At 38.5% G+C, this 13,589-nt stretch overlaps 2 protein-coding genes across 2 annotated transcripts; both read right to left on the bottom strand.

Moving 5' to 3' along the window:
- Window positions 1–386: 386 nt before the first annotated feature.
- Window positions 387–3,208, bottom strand: LOC106372649 (probable E3 ubiquitin-protein ligase ARI16). Its single transcript, XM_013812913.3, has 3 exons — window positions 2,006–3,208; window positions 1,111–1,924; window positions 387–1,032 (listed from the first exon to the last, which is right to left on the bottom strand). The coding sequence occupies exons 2-3, from the start codon at window positions 1,920–1,922 to the stop codon at window positions 483–485; spliced, it is 1,362 nt and encodes a 453-aa protein (XP_013668367.2). The 5' UTR covers window positions 1,923–1,924; window positions 2,006–3,208; the 3' UTR covers window positions 387–482.
- A 2,491-nt stretch (window positions 3,209–5,699) lies between these two features.
- Window positions 5,700–7,252, bottom strand: LOC125583166. Its single transcript, XM_048749766.1, has 4 exons — window positions 6,382–7,252; window positions 6,193–6,298; window positions 5,841–6,022; window positions 5,700–5,746 (listed from the first exon to the last, which is right to left on the bottom strand). Exons 1-4 carry the CDS (start codon window positions 7,250–7,252, stop codon window positions 5,700–5,702), a joined length of 1,206 nt encoding a protein of 401 aa, XP_048605723.1.
- Window positions 7,253–13,589: the final 6,337 nt, after the last annotated feature.

Here is a 13,589-nt window from a genome sequence, read left to right on the forward strand (position 1 = left end):
AAACATGATTGTCTGGTTTTGGCGTGAAAACGTGATTTTACTGTTTTATCAAGTTAAAGGTGCTTTTCCGTTTTTGAAGAGAAAATGCAATTATAATTTGAGCGGAAAAACATGATTTTCGGTTTTGAGGGAAAGTAAGATTTTTTGTTTTTGGTGAAAAATGTGATTTTCCGATTAAAAGTTTTATATAATCATTATAATATCTAATTTAATTAATTTATTTTAATATTAAAGGTATAAGTCTTTGGATTTTGAGATGCAAATGTAGCATCCAAACTCTATACTTTTTAGTATCCGAAATATCTAGGTATTCTAGATATTATAGATGCTGCATCTAGATGCTGATGCAATTGTGTCCAAACAACAACATCTGAATATGCAGGGTGGATACAAAAACGAACAGGTAGTTAATTATTCAAAAGTCTTCAAAGTACAAACACATTCAAATGATCCAGAGAAAATCTTATAAATTACATATGGAACTAAGTGTCAACCTGAATTTCAGGGAAACCACTTTCAAGAGTCTTGACATATTCATGGAAGTAGTTACCAGTGATTGTTGAACTGTCTGACAACTTGACCTTGAAGGAACTGAAATAACCAGATGTGGGAGCTTTATTCATCAACTCTTCGTGAGTCGCTATGTGCCTAAGAAGTGTCTTTGTAGCTTCTCCTCGAAGGTACTTCACATACTGCGTCTTGGCGCTTTGGTACATGGCTATGAAATATTCATAAGCACAGCTCCATTTCAATACAAGCCTACACTGGACCATAAGCAGAGATGCTTCCTTTACAGCATCAACGTCTCGCTCGTTAAAACTGCAGTTATCCGTCAGTCTTGGAACGCCGTTCTCCTCTATGGCTTTGAGATCCGACTTGGAATTCTCATACTCTTCAAGACATGTCTCCCACAGACGCAGGTAACGAGAATCGTCCACTTGTCTCATTGATAGCTGAAAAGAGAATTCAACACAATTCCATTTTCCGTTGTGCTCTTCCTCTGACCGAAAGCAGCGCCAACAGAAGCTACAACTGATCATTGTGAAACAATAAAGTGAGTTCTGATTTCAAAAATCAAAGAGATCTAAGTTTTAAGAGATGAGGGCAAACCTGCAGATACAAGTTATCATTCTCAAAACAGGGTCATCGGTCCTCTGCACGTGACAGTTGCAGTTAGGACAACGTTTGGTGTTTTCAAGGAGCCAAGCATTGCTCTTTAACGTATCCAAGGTGGAACTAAACCAAACAGAAGCATCCTTGCAGGTCACGGGTCGATGTGACTCGAGCGTGCAACTCCAACAGAATGTGTGACCACACAAACACACCACACCAAAGTCAAGAGAAGACTCATCATCTTCCAAGAGATCCTCATGAAGCTCAATGGCGTATTCGCAACCTGGCGCAGGACACCACTTGATCGATTCCTTGTTCGCCTCAACGAAAGATCCCAGAATGTATCTATCGTACATCATCTTCACAGCTGGTTCTGTGAGTTTCTCAATCGTATCGGGTCCAACAGGAGCAACACAGTCTGGGTTAGGGCAAAGGACTCTCTCTTCCTCCTCCGTCTTCCTCTCCAGAAGGTTGTTGAGATGACTTTTCCAACAAGTTTCAGAAAACTCGTGTGAACAAAAGGGTGTGGAGACCAGATTTTCATGACCTGCGAAAGAAGACACAGAATCGCTTTCTTGACACGAACTGAAAACTTTAACCAAACCTAAGTCCGAGAGGAGTTTCTCCTTGTCGTCGCCCAAACGGTCTGAAGCCTTGAACGAGTTCCAACGGAGAGAGATTAGGATTAAGGTTGCATCAGATTTGGACAGCAAGAAGACTTCCGAGATCTGGTTGATTTCACTCGTCATCTTCTCACCAACTTCATTTGTTGTAAGAACAGAGTACACTCTCTGACCATCGGTTTCCATAGCTGAAGAAAATAACAAACTTATGAACAACATAAAAGACGCAAAGAAAAGTCTCTGTGAATTGATGTACGTGATTTTCTTACCAGCTAGCTAATCGAAGGGGAAGCAACTCAGAGGTTCAAAGACAAAGATGATTGTAGACTTAGAAAACGCTCTCTTGATGAGTAGTGTATCAAGCCAAGCTCATTATATAGAAGAATCCTGAATAAGTTAATTTTTTTATATTTGTCGATAAATGTAAAATTAAAAGTTATCAAATTCAATCATAAATCTCTGATATGTGGTTAAGTAAACAGATAAAAGTTAGTAATCATTTTCAAAAGATATCATCGTGAAATTGTGAAAGACTTATTTCATTTAGTCCTAAACAATATAGCCTAATGACGCGTGTCGATAAATGTAAAATTATACATTATCATATTCTATGATAAAATCTCTGATATGTGGTTAAGAAGACAGATAAAATTTAGTAATCATATCCAAAAGATATCATCAAGAAATTGAGACAAAATTACTTCATTTAGTCCTAAATAATATAACCTATCGATTATTGACGCGTGTCGATAATAGTAAAACTATACATTATCATATGCCATCATAAAATCTCTGATATGTGGTTAAGAAAACTGATAAAATATAGTAATCATATCCAAAAGATATCATCAAGAAATTGAGACAAAATTACTTCATTTAGTCCTAAATAATATAACCTATCGATTATTGACGCGTGTCGATAAATGTAAAATTATACATTATCATATTCTATCATAAAATCTCTGATATGTGGTTAAGAAAACAGATAAAATATAGTAATCATATCCAAAAGATATCATCAAGAAATTGAGACAAAATTACTTCATTTAGTCCAAAAAAATATAACCTACCGATTATTGACGCGTGTCAATAATAGTAAAACTATACATTATCATATTCCATCATAAAATCTCCGATATGTGGTAAAGAAAATAGATAAAATTTGCTAATCATATCCAAAAGATATCATAAGATATCATGAAAACAAATAACTTCATTTAGTCCTAAAGAATATAACCTAACGATTATTGAGGCGTGTGATAAATGTAAAATTATACATTATCATATTATATCATAAAATCTCTGATATGTGGTTAAGATGATTGTAGCCTAAGTTGTAAGTCTCTTGATGAGTAGTGTATAAAGTCAAGTTCTAGAAGAAACCTGAAAATCTTATTTCTTAAGAAAAATTGGGGAATTATTAATTTCTGCTTGAAAATTTTAATGCTAATTTACATAAATTTTCAGTTTTATACTACGTTGGACGAAAGCATCATCAGACGTCCGCTTCCCGCTTCTGAACCGGAATTGGAATCGGGACCTTGTGGAAGCTTGCGGAATCTCGCTTCCAAAACGCTTCTAAAATATTCTCTTTAAAAACCTGTTGGAAGCTTACGATTCCGTTTTGGAATCACGCTTTCATTTTTAAAAAAATGCAATGTATATCAATAAAATAAAAAAAAATAGTTTTAATCTATGTAAAATAAAAAAATTAATAGTAATGAATATTGAGTTATAAATATACAAATATTAAAACTGATACTATAAATTATATTTATGCATTGAGATTTTTTATTAAAGATATAGCACATATCGAAATATATTCTGTCAATTATTTATGAAGTGTTAAAAATAATTAGTATAATATTTTTTTGTAAACTTAATTTATGTGTATTATTACAGTTTTAATATAAAATCATTTTAAAATTATTATAAATGAATAAATGCTTTATTTCAAATTTAAATCAGATAATTTTTGGTCCTAATTTTTTTCAAATATATATATATATATATATATATATATATATTTATATATTTATATATGGATATACGCTTCCAACACGGCTTCCTAATATTTTAAAAAAATCTTGCTTCTGCACTTCCTTACGCTTCTGCTTTCACGTATCCGTTTTCGTTTCCATGTAACATAAGTTTTATATCAGTATTTTAGAAATATATTTTTTGACCAGTGTAAAATTACACTTTATCAATTTCTATCATAAAATCTATAATGTGTGTATATAAAAACATAAAAGATTTGCTAATCATAACCAAAAGATAAGAAAATACTGAGTATTGTAACATTTGTCCGTGTGAGATTGAGAATGAGATTGTGAAAAATTACTTGATTTAGTGCCAAGTTGTATAACCTGTCGATCACTGACGCGTGTCTATATCTGTTTTTTATAAAGCTAAACCGGTGCTGACGAATAACCAGCCCGTATAATTATTTTCTTACAAATTTAAAATTTTATTTTATAGAGAATTAGGATATTATATTAAAACTGGATGAAAATAAAATTAAGCCGTCTCTCTTTTCCTTTGCAGCTGCTCGGTTTCCATGTGTTTTCAACATTGCAAATCATAGTTGTCAAGAAAATTATAATTCGATATATTGAAAATTTTGTGTATATATATGATAAAATACAGTGTCAAACCTAATGACTGTAATGAAGAGCATTAGTATGTAATAATTACCTCATTATAATAACCATCCTAGGTTTATGATGCAAATTGATCAAGATGATGGATAAGGAATGTTTACTTGTATCAGAGAAACCCATGATTCGTACACAGATGAAGTGATTTAAAAAGAGTTTTGATGGGGTTTGAACGATTAGAAACATGAAGACCATACGGCCCCAAAAAGAAAATATTTAGACGTGTATATGGGTTCGAGAGAGATATTGACGTAATAATTGTGGCCCAAAATAATGGTTAGCCGAAGATGGGTGATATAAGATTGGAATCACTCCATCACCAAGAGTTTCCAACTTATAGATGCATACAGTGGGACGAAGTGGGGATGAACAATGGGATAGGAGATTGTCTCACTCAATCAATGGACGAACCGGGGTGTTAAATTACTCAACAACTTAATCTGCATGCTTCAATAGCAATCGCCCACAAAGATCCACGGGATATTTTACAATTGGCAGACACATGATCTATATTGTGGGAAGAAGCTCAAATGAAGGCACAAGAGAATGTAAACAAGATTCAAGAAAACATGGTATCAAGGATCCATTTAGCCCATAAAACAATCGTGTAAAATTAATGCTTCGTGGAAAGTTGCATACAATTTTATAGGCCATGAATGGTTTACTATACAAGAAGGTTTCAAAGGTTTAATGGATATTCGACAAAATGTATCTCCATCACATTCATTGCATATAGAGTTTAAAATTTTAATGTAAGGAATGGAATGTATGATTAAATTTTGACAATCAAAAGTGTCATTTAAGACAGATAGTTCAAAGTTTGTAAAGTTGGTATTTATACTTCAATTCATTTAAGATCACAAAGATCCAATGCACGAAACAATCAGTAGCAGACAAGCTTGCACAGAACTCAAGAGTCCACCTACACATATTGTCCATATAGGTTTGGAGTTCCCAACATGGATTCTTATCTAAGATATATTCTTCATTTGTTATTTAAAAGAGAAAATTACTAATTTCTGCTTAAAACATTCAACCAATGTTTTAAAAACCGGACCAGACACCGACTCGGCATATTCATTGGTTGATTGGTCGAACCGGGTTTATTTATTATATATTTTAATAAAAATAAATATATATAAATATATATTATATAATTAATGATATATAAAAACGTCTGATGAATAATGTCTAAAATAGCATCATAAAATAGATAAATAGTAACTGAATCTTTAATATAATGAACTAAATGAAAACATGACAAAAATAAATATCCGTTGGAGAATGATAAAATATCTCAAACTTATTCAGCTGTATCATCTTGAGAGAATGGCACTTCATCTTCGGTACCTTGTAAAACAAAAAAAAATTATGAAAAATGCATGAGTTAAATAATAGACATCATAGCCAAAAAAACATGTCGTTTAAAAGAAGATGTATCTACCGTTCAAGTCCAAGGTGTCAGAAGTTGCATCTTCTCCATCTTTTGGGTTTTCTTCAGTAAGTGCATTCTCAAGTTTATCATAATCAAGTTCAGCTTCTCCACTTTCTTCTACTACCCAGAAATCAGTTTTATCAATGGACTCATAATCAGTCGGATCATATGACCTCTTTCTTTTTGAGAACCTGAACATATGAACATTTAATATTTATATTCTATAATTTCATAGCTCTGTATTTGAACTTAAACTCACCTATCTTGCAGGCGCAAATTGTAATGAACGTAGACAAGATCATTGAGTCTTTGATGTTTCAATCTATTCCTCCTTTTTGTGTGAATTCTTTCAAACACAGACCAATTATGCTCACAGCCCGATGATGATGATGCAGTTTGGCTAAGAATTCGAATTGCTAGCTTCTGCAAAACAGGAACATCATATCCAAAGAACTTCCACCACTCATCTGAAATTGAAAATTCTGCTTGAGAAATAATATTCCAAAGTATTAAATAAATAACAAAGAGAAAAGTTTATGCAAAGACATACCAGGACGAGTGGTTTTCAAACAACTTAAAGCTGATGAAAGTGAGAAGCTTTTCTCACGTTCTCTATACATTGTCATCCCGTCAAAGATCTTTGTTCTGTCAGACCCTTTTTGTTTTTCCATCAAATTTAACATCGCTTTCAATATCTCAGGCTTTTTTGAAAAGTTCTTTTGATCATACATGAAAGCTGGATTGAAGAAGTATGCTGCAGCATGAAGATCATGGCGCAACATTCTATCCCACCTGTTCTTTATGATACTTGTATAAGGCTTATACAATTCCTTCTTTTTTCCAAATATCTTCTTGATGCCTAAACATGCTCGATACATTCCTTCATAGACATATGGTAATGATGGCTTCTCATCAGTATCACAAACACACAACAATAGTATCATTGGAGCCATAATCCTTACGATCAACAAACAATGCTCCCACATGTTTTCATCCAAAACAACAGTCTTGACATATCTTGCTTTCTCTGTTTTCAGAAACTGCCTGAACTCTTGATCTACTACCAAAGCTTGTAAGTCGTCTTTATGTGCATATGCACTCTGAAGGGATATAAAAGTGGTAGCAAAGCGGGTTTCTCCTGGACGAATGATTTCCCTCCAACCTTGCCTCTTCCTCAAAAAATTTAAAGTTGACTTATGATTGTAGACAAAGATAGTTATCTTTGAGACAGCAGAAACTAACTCTTTAACATTAGGCATGTTTCCCACATCCTCCAATATTAAATTCATGCAATGAGCTGCACATGGAGACCAAGAAATATTTGGGTATCTCTCCGTAAGTAATCTACCTGAAGCCTTGAAGTTAGGCGCATTATCAGTCACTAAATGAACCACATTTTCAGAGCCAACCATTTCCACCATCTCAGCAAATAAATTACACAAATTCTCTGCATTTGTGTATACATCAGATGCATCAACCGACTTGATGAACGTTACTCCTTTTGGGCAGTACACTAAAAATTTGATCAGTGGTCTTTTTCTAGTGTCTTTCCATCCATCTCCCATCAAGGTACAGCCGGTGCTCGACCAAGTGCTTCTAAATGATTCAACGATCAAAGACACATGTTTTTTTTGCATCTCTTAATAACCCAACCCTCAAAGCATGATACGAAGCATGTCCTAAACAAGAAGCTTTGCTTAACATAACTTGAAAGAATGGAGAGTTCACAACGTTCATGGGAATGCAGGCATCATAAAACCATAAAGCAACAGCCATATCAGCATCATGCACCTTTTCCTTGCTTTGTATAGATGCCTTTATACTTGGTTGAGTAGGATCACTCAGACCTGTTTTAAAAAAACCATGTAAACCTCCACCTCTGTTTCTCTTTTTGGTTTGAGTAACTGATGGCTAAGAAGAATGCCTTCTCCATCAGCATTCATATCAGCAACAATGTTTATATCATCAAGTGGTATTCCTCTCTTTTCCTTATTTTTGTCTTCATTTTCCTTCAGTGATTGCTTCATCTGAAACTGAACTTCTGCAGAAACTTTGGTACATGAATCTATGTTTCACCTCCGCTCTCTTTCTGACAGAAGTCACAAATCAAAGTTTTCTTCCCATTCTGCTCAGTCCGTTCTGTTATATATCTCCAAGCTATGTCATCTTTACGACACACTGAACATTGAGAAGAAGGTACGCTTAAATCTGGTTCTGAGTGATTCCCCTCCATTAACTAGTAAAAATAGCAAAAGAAAAATATATTAATATGTTATATCAAATCTTATAATTAAACGGTTAAAGAGAATCACGTTACTTACTACTTCTTACAAGTGCAGTTCCAAATCATGTGGCAAAGGAAAATTCAGATGGAGAATGGTGTACGACAGTGAGAGACGACGAGAAGACGTTTAGGTTTCTTTATTTTTCTAGAAATTATTAAAAAAAGACAGCTGTTAAGTATTACTATTATTAACTTATAAGTTACTAGAGAAGAACGGGCGGGATATACTTTACTTGCGATCTAAGTTATTATTTTTGTATGATTTTGTGGTTTGTGTTTTAAGTTTACATTTGCAAGAGATGTGTATGATACACTATAAAAAAAATGAACAATACTTAAGTTCACGCCTATGGTGAATGGTTAAATTCACCACACTCTTCATGACCTATAGAAATAGTTAAAAAGACAATAAAAATAAAAAAAATATAAATAACTGCAAAAAAAACAACACCGACATTAATTAACATCGTCTGCAAAATTCTAAAAACCTAAACTTTAAAACCATAAATCCTAAATACAAAACACTAAACCATAAACCCCATTCTTAAAATCTAAACCCTAAATATTAAACCCTAAACCCAAATTCTAAACCCTAAAGCCTAAACCCAAAACTCTAAACCATAAACCTTAAATCCTTAAATCTAAACCCAAAGCCCTAAACCCTAAACTCTAAATCCTAAATTCTAAACCCAAAAATTCAAACCCTAAACCCAAAAATTCAAACCCTAAACCCTAAACTCTAAATCCTAAACCCTAAACCCAAACCTCTAAACCGTAAACCCAGCTGCTAGTTAAAAATATTGAGGTTTACAGTTTACGGTTTAGAGGTTTAGGTTTAGGGTTTATGATTTAGAGTTTATAGTTTAAGATTTAGAGTTTAGGGTTTTGCTATAAGACCTTGGTCTTTCCCTTCATAGTAGTCTGGTAGCAGGAGTGGGAATACTTTTGATCTCCTCTGATCGCCTTTATGCCCCAGGGTGTAGGGAATTTCACCATCTGGTGAAGAGTCGAAGGGACGACCTCCATGCCGTGAATCCATGGCCGCCCTAGGATCATATTGTAGGATGAATCGCAGTCAACGACAAGGAATTTGGTTGACATATTGATCCCTTCAACGTATACCGGGAGGGTCACCTCTCCGGCGGTCTGCTTGACTTCTCCGCTGAACCCTATAAGTGGGGTTATCCTCCGAGTTAGAGCACTTTCCTCCAGCCCCAGATCTTTGTATGCAGCCTGGAAGATGATATTGCCGGAGCTTCTGTTATCTACCAATATCCTTTTCATCAGGCAGTTCGCTACAGTGAGTGATATGACCAGGGCGTCGTGATGTGGAGTGGTAACTTTCTCCTGCTCCTTGCTGTGAAACTTATTTCATCCGTACCTAGGAGCATGCATTTTGGCCTGCCTGCCTCTAGGCCGTGCTAGGCGTTCCAGGTTATTTTCTTCGCGGCTGCGTGGCTTATGCCGCTGATATCCGAACCACCCGATATGACATGAATCACTCGGTCCTGTCGAGGTGGCGAGACAGGAGCAGCTGCAGTGGGCTTTCCTGTTGTCTGCTTGCTTAAATGGCTCTTGGCCTTCTTGGAAGGAACTCCCTGAGGTGTCCTTTCTTAAGCAACTCGTTGACCTCGATCTTCAGTGCGACGCAGTCCTCCGTTTTATGACCGTGGTCTCGGTGGAAGTCGCACCAGAAACCAGGGTTCCAGAAAGAGTCAGGTGGTTTCATCTTCTGAGGCCACTTGACCTGTTGGCCCATCTACCTCTGAACATTGATCAGCTCCGACCTTGAGACGGAGAGGTGAGAGATGTCTGGCCATGTGGACACTGCCATCCCTTCTGCCTTCTCGATCGGCTGGTTCTGGTATCTGCCTTGGTTTCGTTTTCCGGAGTCCCTGGCTGGTCTTTGAGAGGGCTTCTCGTCTCGCTCGGTTCGGTCCGGCCTGATCGTCTTGGGATCTTGCTTTTGTTGTGCCTTAGCGCAGCTGGCGACATCTTCTTCCCATTTGACATGCGCCCATGCTCGAGATAGGACGTCTTCCATGGTTTTGCACTGGTATTTGGTTAACTCCTTATAGAGATCCCCGTCGGGGAGTAGGCCTCTTTTGAAGGCAGAGATAGCAGTGGGGATGCTGCATTCAGGAATAACCACTTTCTCTTGATTGAAGCGGGCTATGTAGCCTCGTAAGGGTTCCGCTCGGTGTTAGAGGATTTCGTAGAGGCCATCAGAGGTTTTCTCCAGGTTCCTGCTGCTGGCGAATTGTTCCACGAACTTATCGTTGAGAATCGCGAAGGAGGCTATGGACATGGAGGGTAGGTTGATGTACCATTGCAGAGCGGGTCCGGTCAGGTTTGAGCCGAACCCTTTGGACATGTTAGCTTCACACGACTCCTTTGGGAGTGCTACGGCGAGCATCTTTTGTCTGTATTGGGAGACGTGGTCGTCCGGATCAGTGGTGCCGTCATACACCTTTGTGATGGGGAAGGAGAGCTTCCTGGGCATATCGATCAAGGTGATCTCATCCGTGAAAGGAGTATCGGCATAAGATTTGGGGTTGCTCTTCCGGATGGGGGGAGATACTCCTGGGAGCCTCACTACCATGGACTGCATGGCATCGAGTCTCTTGGAGAACATATGCTCCAGGTAAGCGACCATAGGAGACTCCACTTTCATTGCTCCGTCAAGTGATTCCTTATCGGGTTCCGGCTCAGATTCGTTGTCTTCAACATCGTAGGTCTGAGCATCCTTAGCCTTCTCGCGTGTTGATGCGTCTCCTCCCGATGCCGTAGGTGGGAGATTCACACCTGTTCCGGAGTTGGGTGTCTCCAGAGCCGGCATGGGGCGGACCTGAGCCTGGAATCGACGCTTCTTGTTACTCGCCGTGTTGAGGGCTTGGTTCTCATTACGGAGGTTAAGATTCTCCGATTCGAGCTGGCTGAGCTTCTCGGCGCTCTGCTCCCGTTGCTTGGAGTGTTCGTTGAGCTTCTCCTTCTGGCTCTGGAATTCCGAGGAGAGCTCGGGATTAGCCTCCTCCCGAGTTTTATGCAACTCGGTAGCTTGACTTTGCAGACCATCGATTTGCCTTTGGAGTTCGGCTTCTCTTTGGATAGCTTCGGGTAGCTCGTCCACCGCCATTATCATGTAGTGTAGATTGCTCCACTCCTTCTAGCGCCAAACTGTTAGGGGATTTTTGTGTAGGATCTTTGTGAGTACCACATAACGATGGACAAGGCTTAGTATTTGTATTGATTTCGTATGAGTTTGAGAGAAATAGACTTCAAGAGATGTTTTATTAGATAGAACAAGCCGGAACTACAATGATTGGTGTATAAACCCTAGTTCTAGCCACCTAGCTCTAATCTCTAAGTCTTGAAGTGTCGATTTGTCGATCCCTTGCTTTAGGGTTTAGGTTCCCTTTATATAGTCTTCTTAAGGCGGGCCTTAGTCGGTTGAAGTAGGTTAAACTCTTCCATATTCGGAAATATGGAAGGTTCTCTTTATCGGAAGTTTTCCTTTTCCTTGGGGAAGGGGGCGGTGTAACACCCCCGAACCGTCCTAGGCTAGGTCAACCCATCGACCAACAATCAAACAAGAACATGACCGACGGACGACCCACACCAAAGGTTGGAGATGAAAGGCCAACCGGCTAGCCAACAATCAAACAAGAACATGACTGACCGTCCAACCCAACACCATGGTCCGGAAGCGCTACGTGACGGGTTAGGGACGATCCGGCCAGAGTCACAAAATTTACTCCACGACCTCGACCAGTTCGTCCACTAACACGTCCCACTGCGTCAAGGCACAAGGCTTTGCAACCTGTACCTAGAGTTAGCATTTTCCGTTAGATCGAGGCCTAAGACTTTTCAACCCGTGCCACGACCTAACGCTGTGTTAGACCGGACTAGTCAAATATCAGAGTACTCATGAAGCGCATATAAAACAATTACTTTTATTGATTTAAGAAATATTCATCATTGAATAATTCAAGACTGGGCCCTGCCTAATGCCAAATCGAGTCAACATAACACAATTCACAATACCGTTTACAAAAGGCATGAAAATCTACACCGACGGTCCTAACGTCCAGCACCATGCTATCCAATCATCCTTACCTAAAGCGACCTGCAAAAAGGACAACGGAGTTGGATGAGTAATCTAGTATTACTCAGTGAGCTGGCGGCCTCTACCCGCAAACTAGACTCTAACCCAAACAACCCAAAATAACAATCAATCTAGCCCTAGCATGCAATATAAGCTAAGGCTAAGCAAACCGTTACTAAGTTAGACTTGGCCTCCTGCCATGATCTAGCTTCAAGTAACGGGAACCTGCATTTAAAACAAGTCAACAACAAATCCTTAGTTAACCATATATACGCCTGAGTTCAGTACTCATGTAGTGTTAGACACTTAGACTATACAAGTATCATGAGCCGGTCGACCAACAATCAAACAAGAACATGATCGGCCAACCAATGATACCGCATAGCTTCAATATCCACCACCCTTCACAAGCAATCCCTCAAACACATACAGGCCAACGTCAGGCCTACACTAACAAAATACACATCAAGCCTAATCCGGTACCTAAACCAGACTTAGGACTTAATGTCAGAACCTGCAAACAAAGCAATCAACAACCACAACCACAACAATAATAAGATAGTAACTACCAATGACTCGATCTTACTCGTAACACCGTATATCGGTGCTACATTAACTCGAGGGTTCCATAACCCTCTACGACACACAATACTCTAACCTAGGCCCTGGTGACTTCGTGTTCCTCCTCTCTATCGGCAATATCCTATCTCCCTACCACAAAGGCCAGAAGAAGGAACTTTCAACCGACCGCAGCCCAAAGTCCTTCGGGTCACCGCGCGACAGCCCACAGTCCTTCGGGTCACTGCCACATTACACCGTCGTGCAATCACTCAGCCATAGGCCATGACCCCGTCTATCTGAGTCTTCCCGATCCAGCGAATAAGGGGTTTCCTTGAACATACCTATCATGGGCGGGTTTCGCACCTGCTGTCGGCATAACACACACTCGACACAATTATCCCTAGGAAAGACCTAAGGGACAAGACTCCAACCCAAAACTAAACAATATATAGGAGTCTACGAAAATATCAACCAATACTCGTAGTCCAGCCTATATGGCATAGGACCCGTAGTATCAACATCACAACCAGGAGATCGGCCTATATGGCCAAGATCCCTAAACAACAACATTATCACTAAACAACTCAACCAGTTAGTCACTCCCTTACCAAGAGATGACTAACCTCAATCAACAAGATTAATTAAACGAGCAAGCATTTAATTAAATCGACTCAATCAATCTACTCAATCAAACCGTTACCCAGATAGTTCGGCCTCATGCTACGAAACTATCTTTAAAGATAACGGGAATCTGCACTCAACCATATCAACATGCAAGAATATAAACCATGATGCATCCTAGTCCTAG

Source organism: Brassica napus, chromosome C3 (genome assembly GCF_020379485.1).
Source record: "Brassica napus cultivar Da-Ae chromosome C3, Da-Ae, whole genome shotgun sequence".
Taxonomy (NCBI): Eukaryota; Viridiplantae; Streptophyta; class Magnoliopsida; order Brassicales; family Brassicaceae; genus Brassica; species Brassica napus.

Bases quoted from the DNA above. Each gene is read 5' to 3' on its own strand.
- LOC106372649 (XM_013812913.3), bottom strand. From the start codon at position 1,922: ATGGAAACCGATGGTCAGAGAGTGTACTCTGTTCTTACAACAAATGAA. The intron at 1,033-1,110 runs GTTTGCCCTCAT...CACAATGATCAG, and splicing joins ATGATAACTTGTATCTGCAG to TTGTAGCTTCTGTTGGCGCT.
- LOC125583166 (XM_048749766.1), bottom strand. From the start codon at position 7,252: ATGGTGGAAATGGTTGGCTCTGAAAATGTGGTTCATTTAGTGACTGAT. The intron at 6,299-6,381 runs GTATGTCTTTGC...TTTCAATTTCAG, and splicing joins TTTGAAAACCACTCGTCCTG to ATGAGTGGTGGAAGTTCTTT. The intron at 5,747-5,840 runs GTAGATACATCT...TTGTTTTACAAG, and splicing joins TGACACCTTGGACTTGAACG to GTACCGAAGATGAAGTGCCA.